The sequence below is a fragment of the Rhagoletis pomonella genome, unplaced genomic scaffold (genome assembly GCF_013731165.1).
Source record: "Rhagoletis pomonella isolate Grant_MI unplaced genomic scaffold, Rhpom_1.0 Rhpom_scaffold_00009, whole genome shotgun sequence".
Classification (NCBI taxonomy): Eukaryota; Metazoa; Arthropoda; class Insecta; order Diptera; family Tephritidae; genus Rhagoletis; species Rhagoletis pomonella.
Genome location: NW_023458563.1, coordinates 26259705 through 26277546, shown reverse-complemented (window position 1 = coordinate 26277546; position 17842 = coordinate 26259705). Strand labels below are relative to the sequence as shown.

Here is a 17842-nt window from a genome sequence, read left to right as displayed (position 1 = left end):
AAATATAAATGTAAGTGATCAAAGGAACATTTTAAACTTTAGAGAACAACAAAAAATGTACGTAAACGAATTAAAATTGGCAATAGTTATAATAAAAAAATAATAAAAAACAAATTAAACTGCGACAGCTTGAGTTGGAGCTAGAGCGTTTCGAATTTGAAAATAGTAAAAAGTCTTATAATGTTATTTTATTACGTAAATTGTTTATTGTTTAATTACAAAACTCGTTTTAATTAAATAGGGTTAATTTTATTCGCAATTTCGTATCCAATTATTTGTGCTTCACTTTTCAAATAAATTTCTCTTAGTGAAAATCTAACAACTTCACTATCTACATACTTCGCTATCGTTTTCTTCAACTTCTTCATAGGGCACTGTCACACGGTCAGTATTTATTGACGTGATCCACGTATCGCGAATTTTATTGACGGTGTAGCATGCAGTATTGATGGATTGTGAGCCATATCGCAAAATTTTTAAAAATTTTGAAATCTGGATCTCGGATCGCAATACGGTCAATAAATATTGAACGGGTAGCACTTTCAAAACGCGATCCATACATTTCGTCAGTACATCTTTTACTCTCATAACGCGAACATCGGCTCTGCCTTCGCTCTCGGGTCTTAAAATCTTTCAAAACAAATTTTAATTAACGTTGGAAATTTTAAAATAATTGTGGAATGCATTATCTGTAAATTATACGTACAAAATAAAAATATTTTCGTTCGTGCGCTATCCATCAATCCATCAATATGGATCGCGATCCAAATATCGTGATAATTACTGACCGTGTGCCAGAGCCCATAGTCAAATTCAGGACTGTAGTGGAGAAAAATGTTGTGCAGGCAACACATCTGTTAATTATTATCACAACCATGATAAAAATATAACAAGGTAAAACCATTGAGAGGCAGTCTGACGTTTGCCAACAATATAATTTTAAAATCAAAACTCAAACTCACACACACATTCTCATTTTCAATCTCAAACAACAACAATTGTGAACAATTTAATTTTTTTATTTTCAATTTTATTTGATTTTAAAATGTTGGCAAACGTCAGAAAAAAAGCATGGCCGACGAAATGAGAGGATAAATTTACCTTGTAATGTTTTTATCATGATCGCAAACTCTCATAGTTTGTACTGCAAGGTTACTAATCAACTCTGAAATCGACTTTTAAGAACTCCAATATTACGTGTGGCAGAATGCGTTTGGTTAAATGCGTGTTGTATAGACCGTGGCTATGGATTTATATACGGTGCAACAGAAAAGGTTCCAGAGCATACCAGGCATCGTAGTAACAACCACGAATGGCGATCACCATCTCGATACTTAATCCCCAGATAAACATCGTTACCTACATCACTGACTCCATGTATATAACATTGTGTCGGTAACGTCGGTAATGGTACGGTACTCCTTCCCCAAGTGATAATTTCCATAAGTCCATAATTTTCTTCAAAGGAATTTTGGCACTTCAGAACGCGATTGACAAGTAGGAGGGAAACAAAAGTTGTGATCGGATTGTGGAACACCATTTAAATTCCGAGTCGTAATTGAATTCCGATTCCGATGCGATTCCGACTCGGTTTGCAGAACAGGGCTGATTATTTTCTTTTTATATAATGCCATGCAGATCCGCACAATTGGTCCGAGTATAGAAGATTCAATGTTAAAGGTAAATAAAATTTTACATGTGATTGCATTTGGACTACTTACAGTTACCTACACGCTACTTTGTAGTGTGATCTAAATCTATTTCGAGATCCTACAGAGTTGATATCATGTCGAAGATCAAGATCTAAAAATGGGAGAGTATCACAACTTAAAAGCAAGTTATTGATCGTGTAACGTCCGTGTTAGGAAAAAATCGGTTTTTAGAGAACCCTGCAAACCAGGTAACCGCTCTGGATGCACAGATCTACTACATACGTTTATTGTTTTATATTGTGCTAAAATTGTATCTATGAAAGCAGGATTTTAAGAATAGTAAACATATTTTGTCACATAATTCGTACTTCTTTTTTAATTTGGGCCGTATATTTATTTCGTGGCTTCGAGCTGCAGCTGTAGTATTAATAATAACAGTGTTTTCGTGCGGTTGATAAGTATTCATTGTTTCGAGAAAAGAGCAAGCTTTTCTCCCAAAATTACGCGTTCTAGTTGAAAATCATCGGTCTTTGACATAACCTACTTTACAAATTTAAGAAAATGTCTGACCTATAGCTTTAACTGTCATTTCTTATATAAAATTTGCCCCTGAATACGAATATGAAATGAAATGTCAAGAAAGTAGATCAGTTTTCAAGATATAGCTAAATTTCCGTTTTTCTCTTAACTGCCATTGTCTCGGAATGTAGTTAGTCAACTTCGAAGTTCTTTTTATGATACCGAAAGTAATTAAATATATCCTCATTTAAAGTACAAAACCGCGTATCAACAAAATGCAAAACCGCGTATGTGAGGTTGCTTAAATTATTTTCTAGAGAGTAAAAACACTAAAATTTCAAAATGGTTCTTTTTTTAAAGCAATCGCATTTCTGGCCGGTATATTTCAGGATGGATGGATAAGGATTGAGCCAACAGCTTGTGTGAGCGAGTCCAATTTTTAGCAGCAAATGTCAGTTACGTGGTTTTGCAGTATGGCGATACACGGTTCTGTACTTTAAACGACGATATGTACCATCAACTGTGTGCAACACTTCAGCCAAACAGGGTTTAGGAGCTATTAATGAATTTTTCAAGAAGTTTGCATAATTTTCAACAAAATTTCACGAAAACTCAGTGTTTCTGTAAATTACGTCTTAAAAAACATGTTTACTTCCGTTTTCTTTATTAGACGTCAAAGAATGATCTTTTAGGAAGAAACTAAACTATACGATCCAAATTGGATTGAAAATATAGAAGGCATAAGCACTTAAGTCAAAATTCAGAACATCCATTTTTTCCAATGTATCACCAAGTTTATAGAAATGAAAACATTGTCCCACCTGAGATATATTTATATGCCTTCTAATGTAAATTTTTCTGCTGAATGTGAATACGAAATGTAAGATAGTAGATAAGTTTTTAAGATATAGTCGAATTTCGGGTTTTTGAGGTTTGAAAAAAGTGCACTCACTAATTACAATTACATTTGGTAGATATATGTAGTTGTCCCACCACGACATTTTTATTTAAATTTTCCGCTGAAACCAAATACGAAATGAAAATGTAAGAGTAGAATATCAGGACATGGATCACGTATGACGACAATCGTCTAAACGATATCGTGTCGAAATTGTCTTGCTTCATTAAAACCAAAAATTGGTTGATCGTTTCTGCGATATCGTCAACTCGATTCTAGTTTTGCTTCACGTAACAGTAACAGTAACACGTAACAGCAGCACAAATGCATAAATTAGTGTTTTGACGGCGTAGTTTTGTCAGTATCGTTTGAACGACTATCGTTCCCAAGTTACGTGATTTATGCCTAGATATCATCTTCGGATTCAGGGGCAAATTTTACATAAGGAATGTCAGTCAAATGCCCCAGGTCAAAATCACTGTAAACTAGTGTAATTACTCCATTATAAAATAACTAAATAAGTTACAGAACATAGATACATTTAAAAAGTACAAGTTGTTGAATTGTATTGAAGTTTGGTCTTTTATGTTAAACTTCATTTATTAATCTAAAGAAGAAAAGTAGAAATGATTATCACTGTGAAAAATTTGCAGCAACAGACATTCACTATTCAATTCGACCGCGAAAAGACGGTAAGCATACAATGAAACGGCGCTAAGTGTTTGGGCGAGCTTCTTCATTTCGTTGTGTGCGCTTTGATGACCCACATACGAAAGGGGATTTACAGTTTTATTCCACCTCCCGACTGGCAAACTGCTCAGTTCACCTCTTTAAATGGCAAATTTTCCTAATTTTGGAAGGGTTCCCCTGTGGTCAGTGGAAGGGTTTGCAGGGATGTATGACTATCAATTTTGAACTGGGATATTCCAAGTTAGTGGGGTTTCTGGAGATACGCCGCGGATTCGATTCAATGAACGGTGACATATGAGGCATTCTTTTTCATATCGGACATCAAATTTTCTGTAACATTTTCCATTTTCTTTAAATTTTTTATGGGTTTTATACATTAAATAAGCTAACGTGTATTCAAGGAATTCTTATTTTGGCAAATGTTATTTCTACAAAGATCTTGCAGTTATATATTACATATATTTTTTTTATAAAACGTAGACTTGTCTAAAAGTGTGTGTAAATGTTTTTTGATTTGGGTCACGGGTTTGTACAAATAACTAAACGGTACCCCTTATTTATTTCTTCAAAGATATGATCTATCAGAATTTGGATTTTTCAAGAATCTAAAGAAAGGCTTAAGGCACTACTGCGATCATGATCGTCCTAAAGCTATAGTAGCTGTTAAGTGGCCGCTAAGTAGATGTTAGACGTGGCAAGTGCAACTCCTTTTCAAAAGTCTGTCAAACTCAAGAATTTCCAAAAGAGATTGCAGTAGCAGTTACATCTTGCAGGAAAAATGGCTTTCGAAAAAGCAGTTGTTATTTCTGAAAATCAAACTTTCCGATACTGATTTTTTACGCGGTGAATGCAGACAAGTCCATTTGCAACTATGTTACTAGGCTTCTTTATGCTTATAACAAAATAAATGGCCTGAAAAATTTACTAAACCTGCTAAATGTGCACAAAATAGTCACAAAATATCTAATACAGTAATACTTGAATACTCAATATCAGTAGAATAAATTAATTAAACGTATTTTTCATATTTTTAACCGACTTCACAAAAAGCAGGAAGGTTATCAATTCGTCGGAATATGTTTTTTATGTAACTTTGGACCACGTTAACCGATTTTTATAACTTTTTTTTTTTAAGCAAAGGTGTTACCCTACAGGTGGTCCCATTGTAAATTTGGTTTAAATCCGATCATTGGATATGAAGAAATTAATGATAATGCTAAATTTGAATATGAGAATTGAAGTCGGTTTTGTTTTTGAATAAAAATTACTTGTATTCAACATTTATATAACTATTAATATTCGTAAAAAACGCGTCACACGGCAACACTCGATTGGTTTGATAGAACTTGCAGCAAAAATGAAAATTAGGCTGACTTCCAAAACGTATCCATACAATGTTTGTATACTGTTATACTGCGGTATTCAAACTGTTTGGATATGCAGAGTTGCGGTTTATTGCAACCCTATACATTGGATATTTTAAATATTCAATACAGCAATAAACAATTTTTCTGAATTCTACATTTTTAAAAACCGATGGTAACCAATAACAAACGAAGCATCTTATTTGTTTCTGATGCTCTGATTGCTCTAGCGATGCGTTTCGATAACTTTTCGGATGCGTTTTGGAAACGTATACATTGTCAGTATTTTGTAGTACGGTGTTTTGGAACATTATACTTTATACGTATGCAAAGCAACTGACGTTATGGAAGTCTTATTTTTCGAAAGCGATTTGCGTAATTTCAGTTGCAGTGACACCTTGCAATTTTTATTTCTGAAAATTATTTCTGCAAATCTGCGTAAAGGACTTTGTGGCTTTTTACACGGGAAGCGAACCAATTCCGACGGTGAACAACCCGAACATCCTCGGAGTAACCTTCTTGTCTACAAGTACAAAGCCGCAACAAGGTCCTCCAGTCACTAGCCGGTAGCACCTAGGGCAAAGAAAAAGAAACGTTGCTGGAAACGTACAAGGCAATTGGCCGGCCGGTTCTGAACTATGCAGCGCCCGTGTGGTCGCCGGGGAATAGTAGGAGGCAGTGTGCGAAGCTGCAGACTTGCCAAAACAGTGCACTCAGGACAGCGACAGGATGCCTTTTAATGCCGCCGCAACATCACCTGCACGACGAGGCCCATGTGCTCCCCGTTAAGGAGCATAACAAGATGCTCTGCAAGCAGTTTCTAGTTGGGAGCCACAGACGTGGTAACCCAAACAGACCACTGCTTGCAGAAGAGCCCACGCCCAGGCACGTCAGGAGGCATCTCTACGAACTGACGGACGAAGTCCAGAGGTTCATCAGACAACCTCAACACGTGGCAAGTGCAAGTCCTTTTCAAAAGTCTGTCAAATTCAAGAATTTCCAAAAGAGATTGCAGGAGCAGTTAAGAGCCTGTCGGACTTGGCAATGCGTATATTTCGAAAAGCCTGTCAAATTGAGAAATTTCAGAAAGCAATTGTATGAGCAGTCACATCTTGCATGTAAAGTATCTTTCGAAAGAGGATTTTTATTTCCCAAAGGCGAATTGCAGATTGCTAGTGCCGCACGAGCAAGTCAAAATATATTTCCGAAATCGAATTGCGCTCTCTCAATTGCAGTCACTACTATTATTTCTGAAACTGATTTTCGAAATGTGACGGAAGGGTCTTTCTGGCTGTTCAAACGTCGAAATAAAATTTCTCTTTCTCAATTTGACAACGAATGCGTGGAAAAGTTGGAAATATATCCATGTCTGACACGCTCTTTATACTTTGCATGTAAAGTGGCTTTCGAAAGCGGTTTTTATCTCTGAAAATAAATTTTTTCAATACTACTTTTTGTCCGCTTACACTGTGAATACAGACAAGTCCACTCTCAATTATGTTACCAGACATTTTTATGCTATAACAAAATAAATGACCTGACAAATTTACTAAACCTGCAAATCTGCAAAAAAGACTTTCTGGCAAACTCAAGAATTTCCAAAAGAGATTGCAGGAGCTTGTCAGACGTGGCAACGTAATATATTTCAGACAAGTCCATTTTCAATTACATATGTTACCATTAAATTTCAAATGTTTAATCTTAATCCTTATAACATTTTTGGGAATGCAGTTTTATGAAGTGCAAGTTTCAAACCCCTAAAAATCCCGTTGATTTTTTTGATTTTTTTTTGTGATGGATTTTTGCCCCTTTTTCAATATAATCAAGAATTTCTTTTAATTTAATAGAGACTTTTAGTTGGTGGCATGAAGTTTTTTGCCTAAGAAGACCCCTATTAGAATTTTCGAAAGGATAATTTTCTAGAATATATCAATCCTCTTACCACCTTCCTAATTTGTCTTTTGTGGGGTTTCTTGAAGTAAGGGTCAAAACGATCCTTTCAGGCGGGTGCTAATGGGGTTTAAATGTTCTACGAAAATATTTCTCATGAATTTTTCCTATATATGTCTTAACCTTTAATTTCGCTCAGGCATTTATTTTATCCGTTTTTTCGACTTTTTTGAAAACTACGCCGAGGCTTCATGCCTTTATGAGATTGAAAATGAAAAGCGTGGGGCGCATGCATATATGTAATACTCCTATATTGGCAGTAAGAGCTAGTACCGTCCGAAAACAATACAGTACAAATATATCAATAAAACCGTACAAAAGAAAAGGAACACGTACGTTTGTAAATAAACATATACACAACACATACACAAAAACGGCACTCCCGTACACAATACATACCAGGAATGTTTCCTAGGGATGAAATGCACAGAGTAGTGGTCTTTGAAAGAAACTTCAAAGTCGATCTATACAGAAAGGCGACTTGGAGCACGCCTATCTTGGAGGGACACGTCCAGGCGAGCACTTTACAGTGGTACACGGACGGCTCCAAAACGCCTGAGGGTATTGGAGCAGGAGTATATGGCCCTAGGCTGAAACTCTCAGTCCCTTTGGGGACTTTCCCCAGCATCTTCCAAGCGAAGTCTATGCAATCAGTCTTTGCGCAGAGATTAACCTTCGCAGGAATTATCGAAGGGAGAGGATACTTATACTAAGCGATAGTCAGGCGGCACTCATAGCTCTCTCATCCTTCGAGGTCAAATCCTCTTTAGTCTTGGAGTGCATCGAGAAGCTTAATGCCCTTGCTGTGCACAACACCGTCCGGCTAATATGGGTACCAGGTCATATGGGTGTCAAGGGTAACGAAGTAGCCGATCAGCTGGCCAGGCGGGCGGCTGCCTCGACGCCGGTAGGACCTGAGCCCTTCCTTGCGGTGGGTCCCAGTACGATAAAAGAGGCACTCTGGAAGGAAAACAGCGAACTGAGGGAACAGCATTGGCAAAGTATCTCGGGACTTCGTCAAGCCAAGAGCCTATTAGGGGGGTATAACCCAAAGAGATACAGGCTACTTATAAACCTCCCCAAGGCGAGGCTAAGAATCATAACAGGTATTTTGACGGGTCATTGTAGGCTCAGAGGCCACTTGTTTAATCTGGGAATCTGGTCAAGCGACTTATGTCGCTTCTGTGACTCCGCCAAAGAGACACCAATGCACCTTCTCCTGGAGTGTGAGGCCGTTTCGCGAAGAAGGGAGAGGTGCCTAGGACACATATGGCCAAGTGAAGATCACATACACTCCCTGCCCCCGGGATCCATTCTGAAGTTCTTGGAGTCCCTGGGTCTGGATTCAGTGTTGTGATTAGCTCGGGGCACAATAGACCTATTGGTCGCAGTGCTTACCCTACTATTATTCTATTATGCGAATGATTCGCATCATTTTACACATTCGCATTCGACATTCGCATTCGCATCAAATGATACGAATGTTTTGCGAATGCGAATGTGTAGTCCACACTAACGTTGTTGAAATGGCCCTAAGTCTGTCTAACCAAGGTGCGGGCAATAACCGGCTTTTAGCTTCAGGCGCTAAACGGTTAAGTAGTATATAAAGCAACATTGATGGGCCTTTAACAAGTACTGCTAAATATAAGTAAAATAATTTTAGATTCCTCCAGCGAAAGCAAAGGCTCGGATGTAAACTCTGGAGACATTAAAGAATGTGAAATAAAAGCTCAATTGAAGGCCTATATTAAAGAAAAACGGGCTCATCTTGGTGAAAATCTTCTCGATTGGTGAAAAACTAAACAAAAATACGGCAAATTGACAGATCTGGGCCGCAAATATTTGAGCGCTCCACCCGCCGTTCCAAGTGAGCAATTTTTTAGGCAGCCGGCCTTATATACGAGCCTCTAAGAAATCTCCTCATGGGAGAAAAGGCAGCAAAATTACTTTTTTTGAAATATAATATGCCCATTTTGAACTAAAGCGGAAATGGACGACACCCCATTTCTTTAAATGAAATTAATTGGCGCTCGTATGTATGTACATACATATGTATATACATGTGTGTGCACCAATCTATTAATATCGTTGAATTATTTTAATATCTTTTGCAAATTTTATACAGACAAGACTAAAAAGTAGAAAATAAATAATAGGTGCATTTTTTCTAAGCGAGCGACAAAAGAACGCTCAACTCCTGTAAAATTTCCTTTTAGCTACTTAAGCGACCCGGTTGGTAGCTGGAAAGAAACATGTGAATAGTTTAACGGGATTTAGATACAAAAACCAATTTAAATGAGTATTTATGCGAGGTATTTGCTTAATATAAATACATATTTTAAAGTCACGTATGTAAGGGAACAAAAATTGCACTCTCCACTTTCCTATTAACAATTCACAATAGAGCAGTTTTTTCACTTAACAATACTATCCTTCGGGTCGCTTATTTTTTAACCGCCCTGGCTGCACTCGGATAAATAGCCGAGTTTGTGTTGTTGCTGTGCGTGTATTTCGTCATTTAAGAGAGTGTTTTTTGTAGCTCGGTTGCAAAAGAATGCACCTAATATACAAAAAAAAAACTTTTTACAACGCTTTTATAAATGGACTAAAAACAAATAATAATTCTCAGTCCCATACAATTTGTTTTGATAACTTTTGATTTTGAAATTTTAGCAAGTCATTATAAACAATTTATGAGATTGAAAATGAAAAGCGTGGGACTCATGTAATAGACCAGAATTGATATGAAGGGAAATACATATATTTATGAATAACGACCGCTTAAAATCGATCTCAAATTTGTACAATCTCTGTAGAAATTTTAGGTCTATGTTATGTAGATTGACTATTGTCAATTAAATCTATTGCTTTGTATTGCATGCGCCCCACGCTTTTAATTTTCAATCTCATAAATTGTTTATAACGACTTGCCCAAATTTCAAAATCAAAAGTTATCAAAACCAATTCTATGGGACTGAGAATTATTATTTTCTACTTTTTAGTCCATTTATAAAAGCGTTGTATATTAAAAAGTTTTTATATTATTTAATTTTGACTAGGGTTGCCACCTTTTTGTATGCCCTTGTTTTCAGCTGATTAGAGTTGCGTTTCACCAGCTTTATTTAAATCAAAATTACTTTAATTTCCAAATTTTTGGTTTCACCAATCAGTTTTAATATGTTTTCAGTTTGATTTAAGTAACCTATGCTCTTCACTTAAATAAAAATGAAATCAGAATAACCACATTCAGAGATGTTACATGTTTCGTTCCCACGGCAGTCGGGTCTACGTAACCGGAACGACCCAGATTTATATCTGGCCAAGGACTGTCACTCCAGCAACACTCCCCAAAAAGTCTTTGGGGAGTTTGTATGCTGTTACAACAACAACAACATGTTACATGTTTAATCAGCTGATCAATATACACACCACAAGTTTGTGTATCTGCTGCTTACTTGTATACCAGCCCTGCTCTTACAACACAGCGTGCCAAAGCTTTTCAAAGCTCTCAGTACAAATGAAAGCTTTCGCTGGCCAAGTCTGTTTTACAACCACTTTTTACTCACTTAAATAAAGATCTTATTGAAACTGAAAATAATTTAAATGAGAATTAAATAAAAAATTAAATTAAAGTTAATTTCCACTTAAATAAGTTTGGAGAAGCGCAGCCTAAGTTAAGCAACATTCGACTAGTTTTTACTATTTTCTCTTTTGTTTATTTTATGGAAGTTTTATAGCCTATAGTGGATTAAAGTGCAAGTTTCAAGACACTAGGAAATCGCGCTGATATTTAATACTTTTTTTTGGCTGACAGTGTTGTGCATTTTCTTCCCATGCATTTCTCCACAATTTCTTTTATAAGGAAGCAATTGCCTATCACCTTCAGCAAAAAAAAAAATTATTAAAAATCAACGCGATTTTTGCGTTGGCTTTCCATTACATAGGTTTTTGGGTGTTTTCACAAGACTATCACAAATTTTGTCATGAAACTTGAATCTTATATATTAACATTATTTATCACTCTTCACTTTATTAGTAAGTTAGCAAATTTTCTCATAAAAAGAGAACTTAACACTTATATTTTGATAAATATGCGATCTCTGCAATGCTCACGTGTATTTTGTATACATTAAATGTATTTTATTTTATTTTTTAACAATATAAAACGCGTTTAATAATTTCACTACTTGTCTTCATCAAAGTAAATAAGCAAACAAATCAAAATGGCTGTAATGGTGGATAGAAAGGTGCTACTAGATGTTCGAAAATTAAGTGTACACTAAAATGAAACGATATTCAACAATCTACTTCTGTTTCATAATGATCTCAATAACATTAGAGATTAAATGGGTGTCTTCGGCGCTTTAAAAGAAAAAATACTTCGATAAATAATGAAAGTTTTTAATAATCAATCGCGTGATTTTTTATAAATCAATTTGTTTATAAAAATCAATACTTCGATAAATAATGAACATTTTTAATAAAAACTCGCGCTACTTTTTATTAAAAATTTTCGGCTGCGGTGCTTAAAAAAACCATCTACACATAAACGCCTACGGCGTTTAAAAAAAATCAATGCTTCGATAAATAATGAAAATTTTTTATTACAAATTTTTGCCTGCGCCACTTTAAAAAAAACGATACTTCGATAAATAATGAAAATTTGTCATAAAAAATCGCACAGTTTTTTATTAAAGATTTTTGACTGCGGCGCTTTAAAAAAAACATTAATTCTATAAATAATGAAATTTTTTTATAAAAAATCGCGGGGTTTTTTATTACAAATTTTCGTCTGCGGCGCTTTTTTATAAAAAATTAATAATTCGATAAATAATGAAAATTTTTACTTTTTTTATGTAAAACAGTATTTCAATATAAAGTGAAATTTTTCAATAAAAAATCCGCGACTTTTTTTTACTATTCTCATCATCTGGCAGCACCAACAACTGTGTTCATTTCCAAACTTCCATGCATTCAATGAAATTTGTATGGTGAATTGTGCAATCTTAAAAGTTAGTAACTTTTAAAATAGAAGCCTCAGCGCCCTTGGGTTTTCACTTTTAGAATCGGAAAAAGCTCCTCTACACGCTCTCATTTTTTCAAATTTGCACCGAATTTAAGGAAAATTTTCCCGTTACTTCTTTAATCGTGCAGAAGATTTGTCCCAAGCACATCAAATTTGACAATAGCGAAGAAGAGGAGAATAAAAGCAAAATAAATTTTTAGAATAAGATTGGATCAGCACCTGAAAAGAAACTAAAATACCTGTACATAAACAGAAAAGGATGTTTCATTATTCACGCGTTACTGGTAAGCTATGGCCCTATTTTGTATGGTGACTGATAGCCGGTGGCCAACCGTATTTTTAAATTCGCATTACGTATGGCAACTGGCTACTGACCGCCAGCTACTGAGTCCAGTAGCGCAATTTTCAGTTTACCGCTTATGACGATTTTGTTTTATTTTTGTTTACATAAATTGTTAAACACATTGGAGCAAAGTTGCCAATTACTTCGAAATGTACATGTTAAAAAGTCAATTTGGATGTTGTCTGCGTTTTTCTGTATACTGAGTTTAATCGCTATACATAATACAAAATACCATACTGGTTGCCACTGCTACTAGACCAGCAACTACACACCGGTTGCTATACATAATAGGGCTATTAGTTTTCGTATGTTTATATTTGATACGCACAAATTTCTTATTACCTACGTTTGCTATTTCAATATGAACATAACGTATATCGGTGTCAGATATGGAGGACCCACGCATGATTCCTTCATATGGAATAATGCTACACTAAAGGAAATTATGTCGATCAACACAGGAGAAAACACATGGCTTTTAGGTGGTATTTTGAAGCACAACCTGTAGGAAGATTATCCCCTTATTCTAGAACCCGAATTTTCTTAATTCGTAATTCGTAGCTACGCTACGAAAAACAAAAAACCCACATGCTGCAACTCTTGCGGAAACATGTGCAGCATTGCCAGCTATCAGTTGTTTTTCGAAGATAGCTGAATGAAGGAAAACAAAGTGGAAAGGAATTAAAAAAACACTCATCATGTGCTTGTTTATTCTAAAATTAGTTAATTTTACATATTTTGAGGAAAATTATGGATTCTTATGTATTTGCAATTATAGCAGCAGAGTAAGCGGGCGCTATGGCAATGGATTCACAAAGGTATGCGGAGCTGTCGGGCATAGTAACCATGGGCGCATCTATTCCAGCTTCTGGTTGAATTGTTGAACCATAAGCCAGAACTCCTCCTATGCCTAAAGCTCTGGTTCTCAATCCAGTTAATGCAATAACAGCTTCTTCCAAGCCATTGAAAACATGCACTTTGCTAGGTCCACCACCTGTTGCGCTTGCTTCTGCCTTCGGCCGCGCTTAGGGATTATAACCCTTACTAAGTAAAATTCTTCTTTCTGTGTTGCGGGGAAAAGGGGTTTCCGCATGTCAAAGGTATACAACATTTCTTGTGCATATCACTCCGGCTACGCCGTTCACAGTATTTTTGCGCGGAACCCACGTCGAAATTTGCAAAGAAGTGCATAGTGCAAACCGAGTTTATTAATAAGCTAGTGCTAGGAAATTTGAAACATTTATCTTAAACAAAATTTGAATCCTTTGATTACACGTGTATGTTAAAGTTTTTGGATTCGGGTTATGCGTTTGGACACAACAACCGAAAATCGTTGTACAAATAACTAAACCCAAGTTTCTCGATAAGGGGCAACAAAGATTCTTTTTTTGCTCGTTTATATAAAGCAGTGGATAAAAATATACGTATAAGCGAAAGACAAATTTATCTGTTTAAATGAACACCACCAATATTTCTTGCAAACACATCGATTTACATCTTTTATTTCGCATCCGACACACAATTGTTTTCGTACAAAATTACGTAAAAAAGCTTACTCGTTCGTTTTTAGGCATGCCATTGTTACGAATTTCGAAAGTTCTAAAATACGATTCGGATTGCAGCATACTATTTCTACGATTCGTAGCAAAATCCGAATACGAAACAGTTGCAGAATAGGGGTGTATGTAACCAGTTAGAAACAATTTTCGGATCGATATAGCAAGTTGCCGACGTGTGATGAATGTCGACAAGTTGCGATACCGATCCGAAATCTGGATCCACAATCTGCCTACTTGTAAAAGAATTAACAAATATGTTTGTTGCTGTATGTGACGCTGGGTTTCCGTTGGAGTCCAGAATGCAAATACAACAAAGTACATTGCAAGGCGAGGAACATTATAGAACGGACTTCGGCGTTTTGAAATCAAAATTCAGATGCCTATCTTCTGAGCGCGGGTTTCACAATATTGAACGTTGCTTTGATTCAGGTTTTGAAGAACTATAGAAGCCGAGACTATAGAGACATATGAATTTTGATTTTGTAACAAACAGGCATAATATTCTAGCACAAGAAATAAGAAATAACTTAATGAATTCTTTCATACAATAAAATCTCATTATTGATTTATAAAAGCAACAACATTGAACTAAACAAAAAATATATACTCCTATGAATAAAAAAGCACTATTTTATTTCTACTATAAAAAGCCTCTGGAGTATTTAAAATACTATAAAATAAATTCAAGTTCAGTTCTTCTCGTTCCTTAGGTAACTTGGTGCGATTTATAATCCGCCCAAACAAAACTCTTAAAGATAGATTTTGTGCTTTATCTGTGTTATTTAAAGTTTGCGGCTTTAACATGTCCACTTTAATTTCCTCAGTACTTTTTTTTTTGATATTTTTTTGGAACAGTTACCGAAATATTTGGCGAAAAACTGCATGAAGGCTCTACGTTTTGTTCGTCCTCGTCCATTTCCACAATTCCAAACACTTTGCCGGGTGGATTACACTTACGTCTTTGTGCAAAATATCTGCTACCACTTGCTCGAGTGCAGATAACGTTTGCTCCTCTGATGGGCCTCCACCAGTCGTTCTTATATTTAGATTATTTGCACTCATTTTCTTCTTTGTTTTGGCCCTGTAGTTAATCCATACCTACACATATTTATACATACATAAAAATGCTCATTGCAGTATCTAGATTATTGTAAAAGTTACCCGCTGCCACTCTTTTCCATGTCTATTTGGGGGGGGCCGAAACTATTTATTTCAGTAGCAAAAGCGTTCCATTGTTCGTCGTTTTGGATTTTGTTTTGTCCAAATGTCCGAGTTCGTCTTGCATTTCCTGGGTTGGATTGCATTAAATGCACCAAACGCTCAAATTGCTTGCTGTTTGTGATTTTCACTGGGCTGGAGAAATATCAAACAGTTAATTATATATCACTATAAATAGAATTTACATATAATTTGAATTTTTTGCCATAGTGAGATATTTTTTCAGTTGTTCCTTCCAAAATTTGCAAAATATAACAAGAGCAGCTGATGGTGAGTTGCTTAAATTTGACGTTTGTGTATACTATTATAAAAAGGTATAATGAAACGAATACAGAAGGTGGCGCTGATTGTGATACCGCTAAATCTCTCTTGAAAATTTTGGCAGAAATATGAAATCATTGGAGATTTTCTGTATTGCCTGTGAAATATACATATACATATGCAAAACATATACATACTCACGATGCAGCGAAACAAAGGTGGCGCCTTCCGCGGACCGCTAGTCCTCTCTTTCTCGATTTGACAGCATCCACCCTTTCGCTGACGTCACATTATTATTTTTTCGCACTAGTGATGAATATTAAATTTTCATATTGTACCAATTTGCCGAAAAGTTGTACTTAAAAGTAGATATACGTACCTAAACAGTCAACATGTATTTTTATGTGCATACATTTTTGTTAGTTGGTGGACTACATCTTCCTTTGTACCATAACAACTTTTCTACTTACATGAAACAATATTTTACTACGTTCCAAATGTACCGAATGCACGTTCAAATTTAAGAAGCTGAAGAGTAGGTACAATTCAACCTAGTTTTACATCATTATTTCGCACCACTTTTTCGCTTCTTCCTCTTCCTCTTCAAAATTATTCTTTACACTCTCATTCTCAAAATAATGTGACGTCACACCCAGTTGCTCTCAGCTCAATTAGCGCAATCTTGTATTCTATCATTCTTGATACATACTGATAGATCTCTCAGCTCTCTCCACCGGCAAATTTGCGATGACGTCATATTCACTTTACTCTCCCGAATTTCACATCAATCAGCGCAATCTTGATAAAAAGAGGTTGTAGCCATACATAATACAGAAAATTGCTGCTACCAGACTCAGTAGCCGACAGTCAGTAGCGAGTTGCCATACGTAATGCTAATTTTAGTCTATGGTTGCCCATCGGCTATCAGTCGCCATACATAATAGTGCCATAAATATATAAATTTTTTATTAAAATGACATAAAGTATTATGATAAATGATAACTATAACAATGTTTAATCACGGGCATTAAAGACTTATATAAAAAATATATGAATACATAGTTTTACTTAACGTGGCAAGCTATTCTCAATTGGTTCATCTGCCGATTGAATCGAGGACACTCAAAGAATACGTGGCGGACATCTTCCACGCCACTTCCGCAGTAGTCGCAGCGCGGGTCGTGCTCCTGTTTGAATTTAAACAGGTATGCCTTAAAACAGCCATGTCCGCTCAAGAACTGGCTCAGGTAAAAATCTACTTCGCCATGCGTTCTATTAAACCAAGATACCGGGTTTGGTTTGCAGCGATAGGTCCAACGACTCTAAGTCGTACTATTTCACTTGTTTTGCCACCCCGTAATGCTGCTTTTCTGGGCTCGAAGTCGGTCTATTTGAGTTAGAGCATGCGGCGGGGAGCGTCGATTCCCTCGCCAGTATATCTACGGGTATCATACTGGCGAATACGAAAGCTACTTCGTGCGACACCTTTCTGAAGGCGCTGCAAACTCGGAGTGCACACAAACGGTTGAGTTGACTTCGTGGAAGTATACTGGACACTGCGCCGCGTTTGACCAGATTAGGGCCGCATTGTAGGATTAAAATATGTTATATATGCATATGCTTATTAAATTTACTTGTTTTGTGAATACCTTTAATTTTAAATTTATTTTATTTTGCTGTTAATAATTTGTAATGGAAATAATGTTGTTTAAAAATTTTCATTATTCAAAAAGCTTTCTAAAAGAACTAGCATAAAATATACAGAGCTCAATTTTAGTTATTTAAAAATTTATTACCAACTATAATTGGCGATCCTGCCTTAATTTGAGTAATGTAGGATTAAAATATGTTATATATACATATGCTTATTAAATTTAATAAGCATATGCATATATAACATATTTTAATCCTACACGCATATAGTATTTGGCTTTTAACCACACTCGCCACGTTACGTTAAGTCAAACGAATCTATTTTTTATCTTTAATGATTAAACATTATATTATAATTTAACATAATAATTTATATCATTTTAATTAATAATTTACAAAGTTATATATTTATTTTCCTCTCCATTTAAAAACAATTTTTATTAAAGTTTTACTAGTTCTTGAAAATTTAGAGGGTTGGGTATGTGTTAACGATTTAAAATACAATTGCTCAGCATCCCAGACTACCATTTAGAGAAAGAAAATCGTAGGTACCCGAAAATTTGAAAATAATATCGTTCTGGCGAACCGTGAATAGTTTTATAGCATACCTAAAATGTTTCTAAAAATTCTAAAAAAAAGTTTTAATTTTTTTTTAAGACTTGTTGAATTTTTTTACGAAGTTTGAAATGCGGGTTTATGTGATGCTGCC

General features: G+C 35.6%; 1 protein-coding gene across 10 annotated transcripts in view; it reads left to right on the top strand.

The window, feature by feature from the left end:
- The first annotated feature begins 1936 nt into the window (after positions 1-1936).
- The window catches only part of LOC118745664 (UV excision repair protein RAD23 homolog A), a 50899-nt gene continuing 34993 nt past the window's right edge, over positions 1937-17842 (top strand). The window contains exons 1-2 of one of the 10 annotated variants that reach the window (XM_036479233.1): positions 1937-1991; positions 3592-3761. In XM_036479233.1, the coding sequence (XP_036335126.1) occupies positions 3696-3761 (66 nt within the window). In that variant the 5' untranslated portion in view covers positions 1937-1991; positions 3592-3695. Of the gene's footprint in view, positions 2216-3524; positions 3762-17842 lie in introns of all 10 variants that reach the window. The other 9 variants (XM_036479230.1, XM_036479227.1, XM_036479229.1 and 6 more) reach the window with 9 other exon arrangements.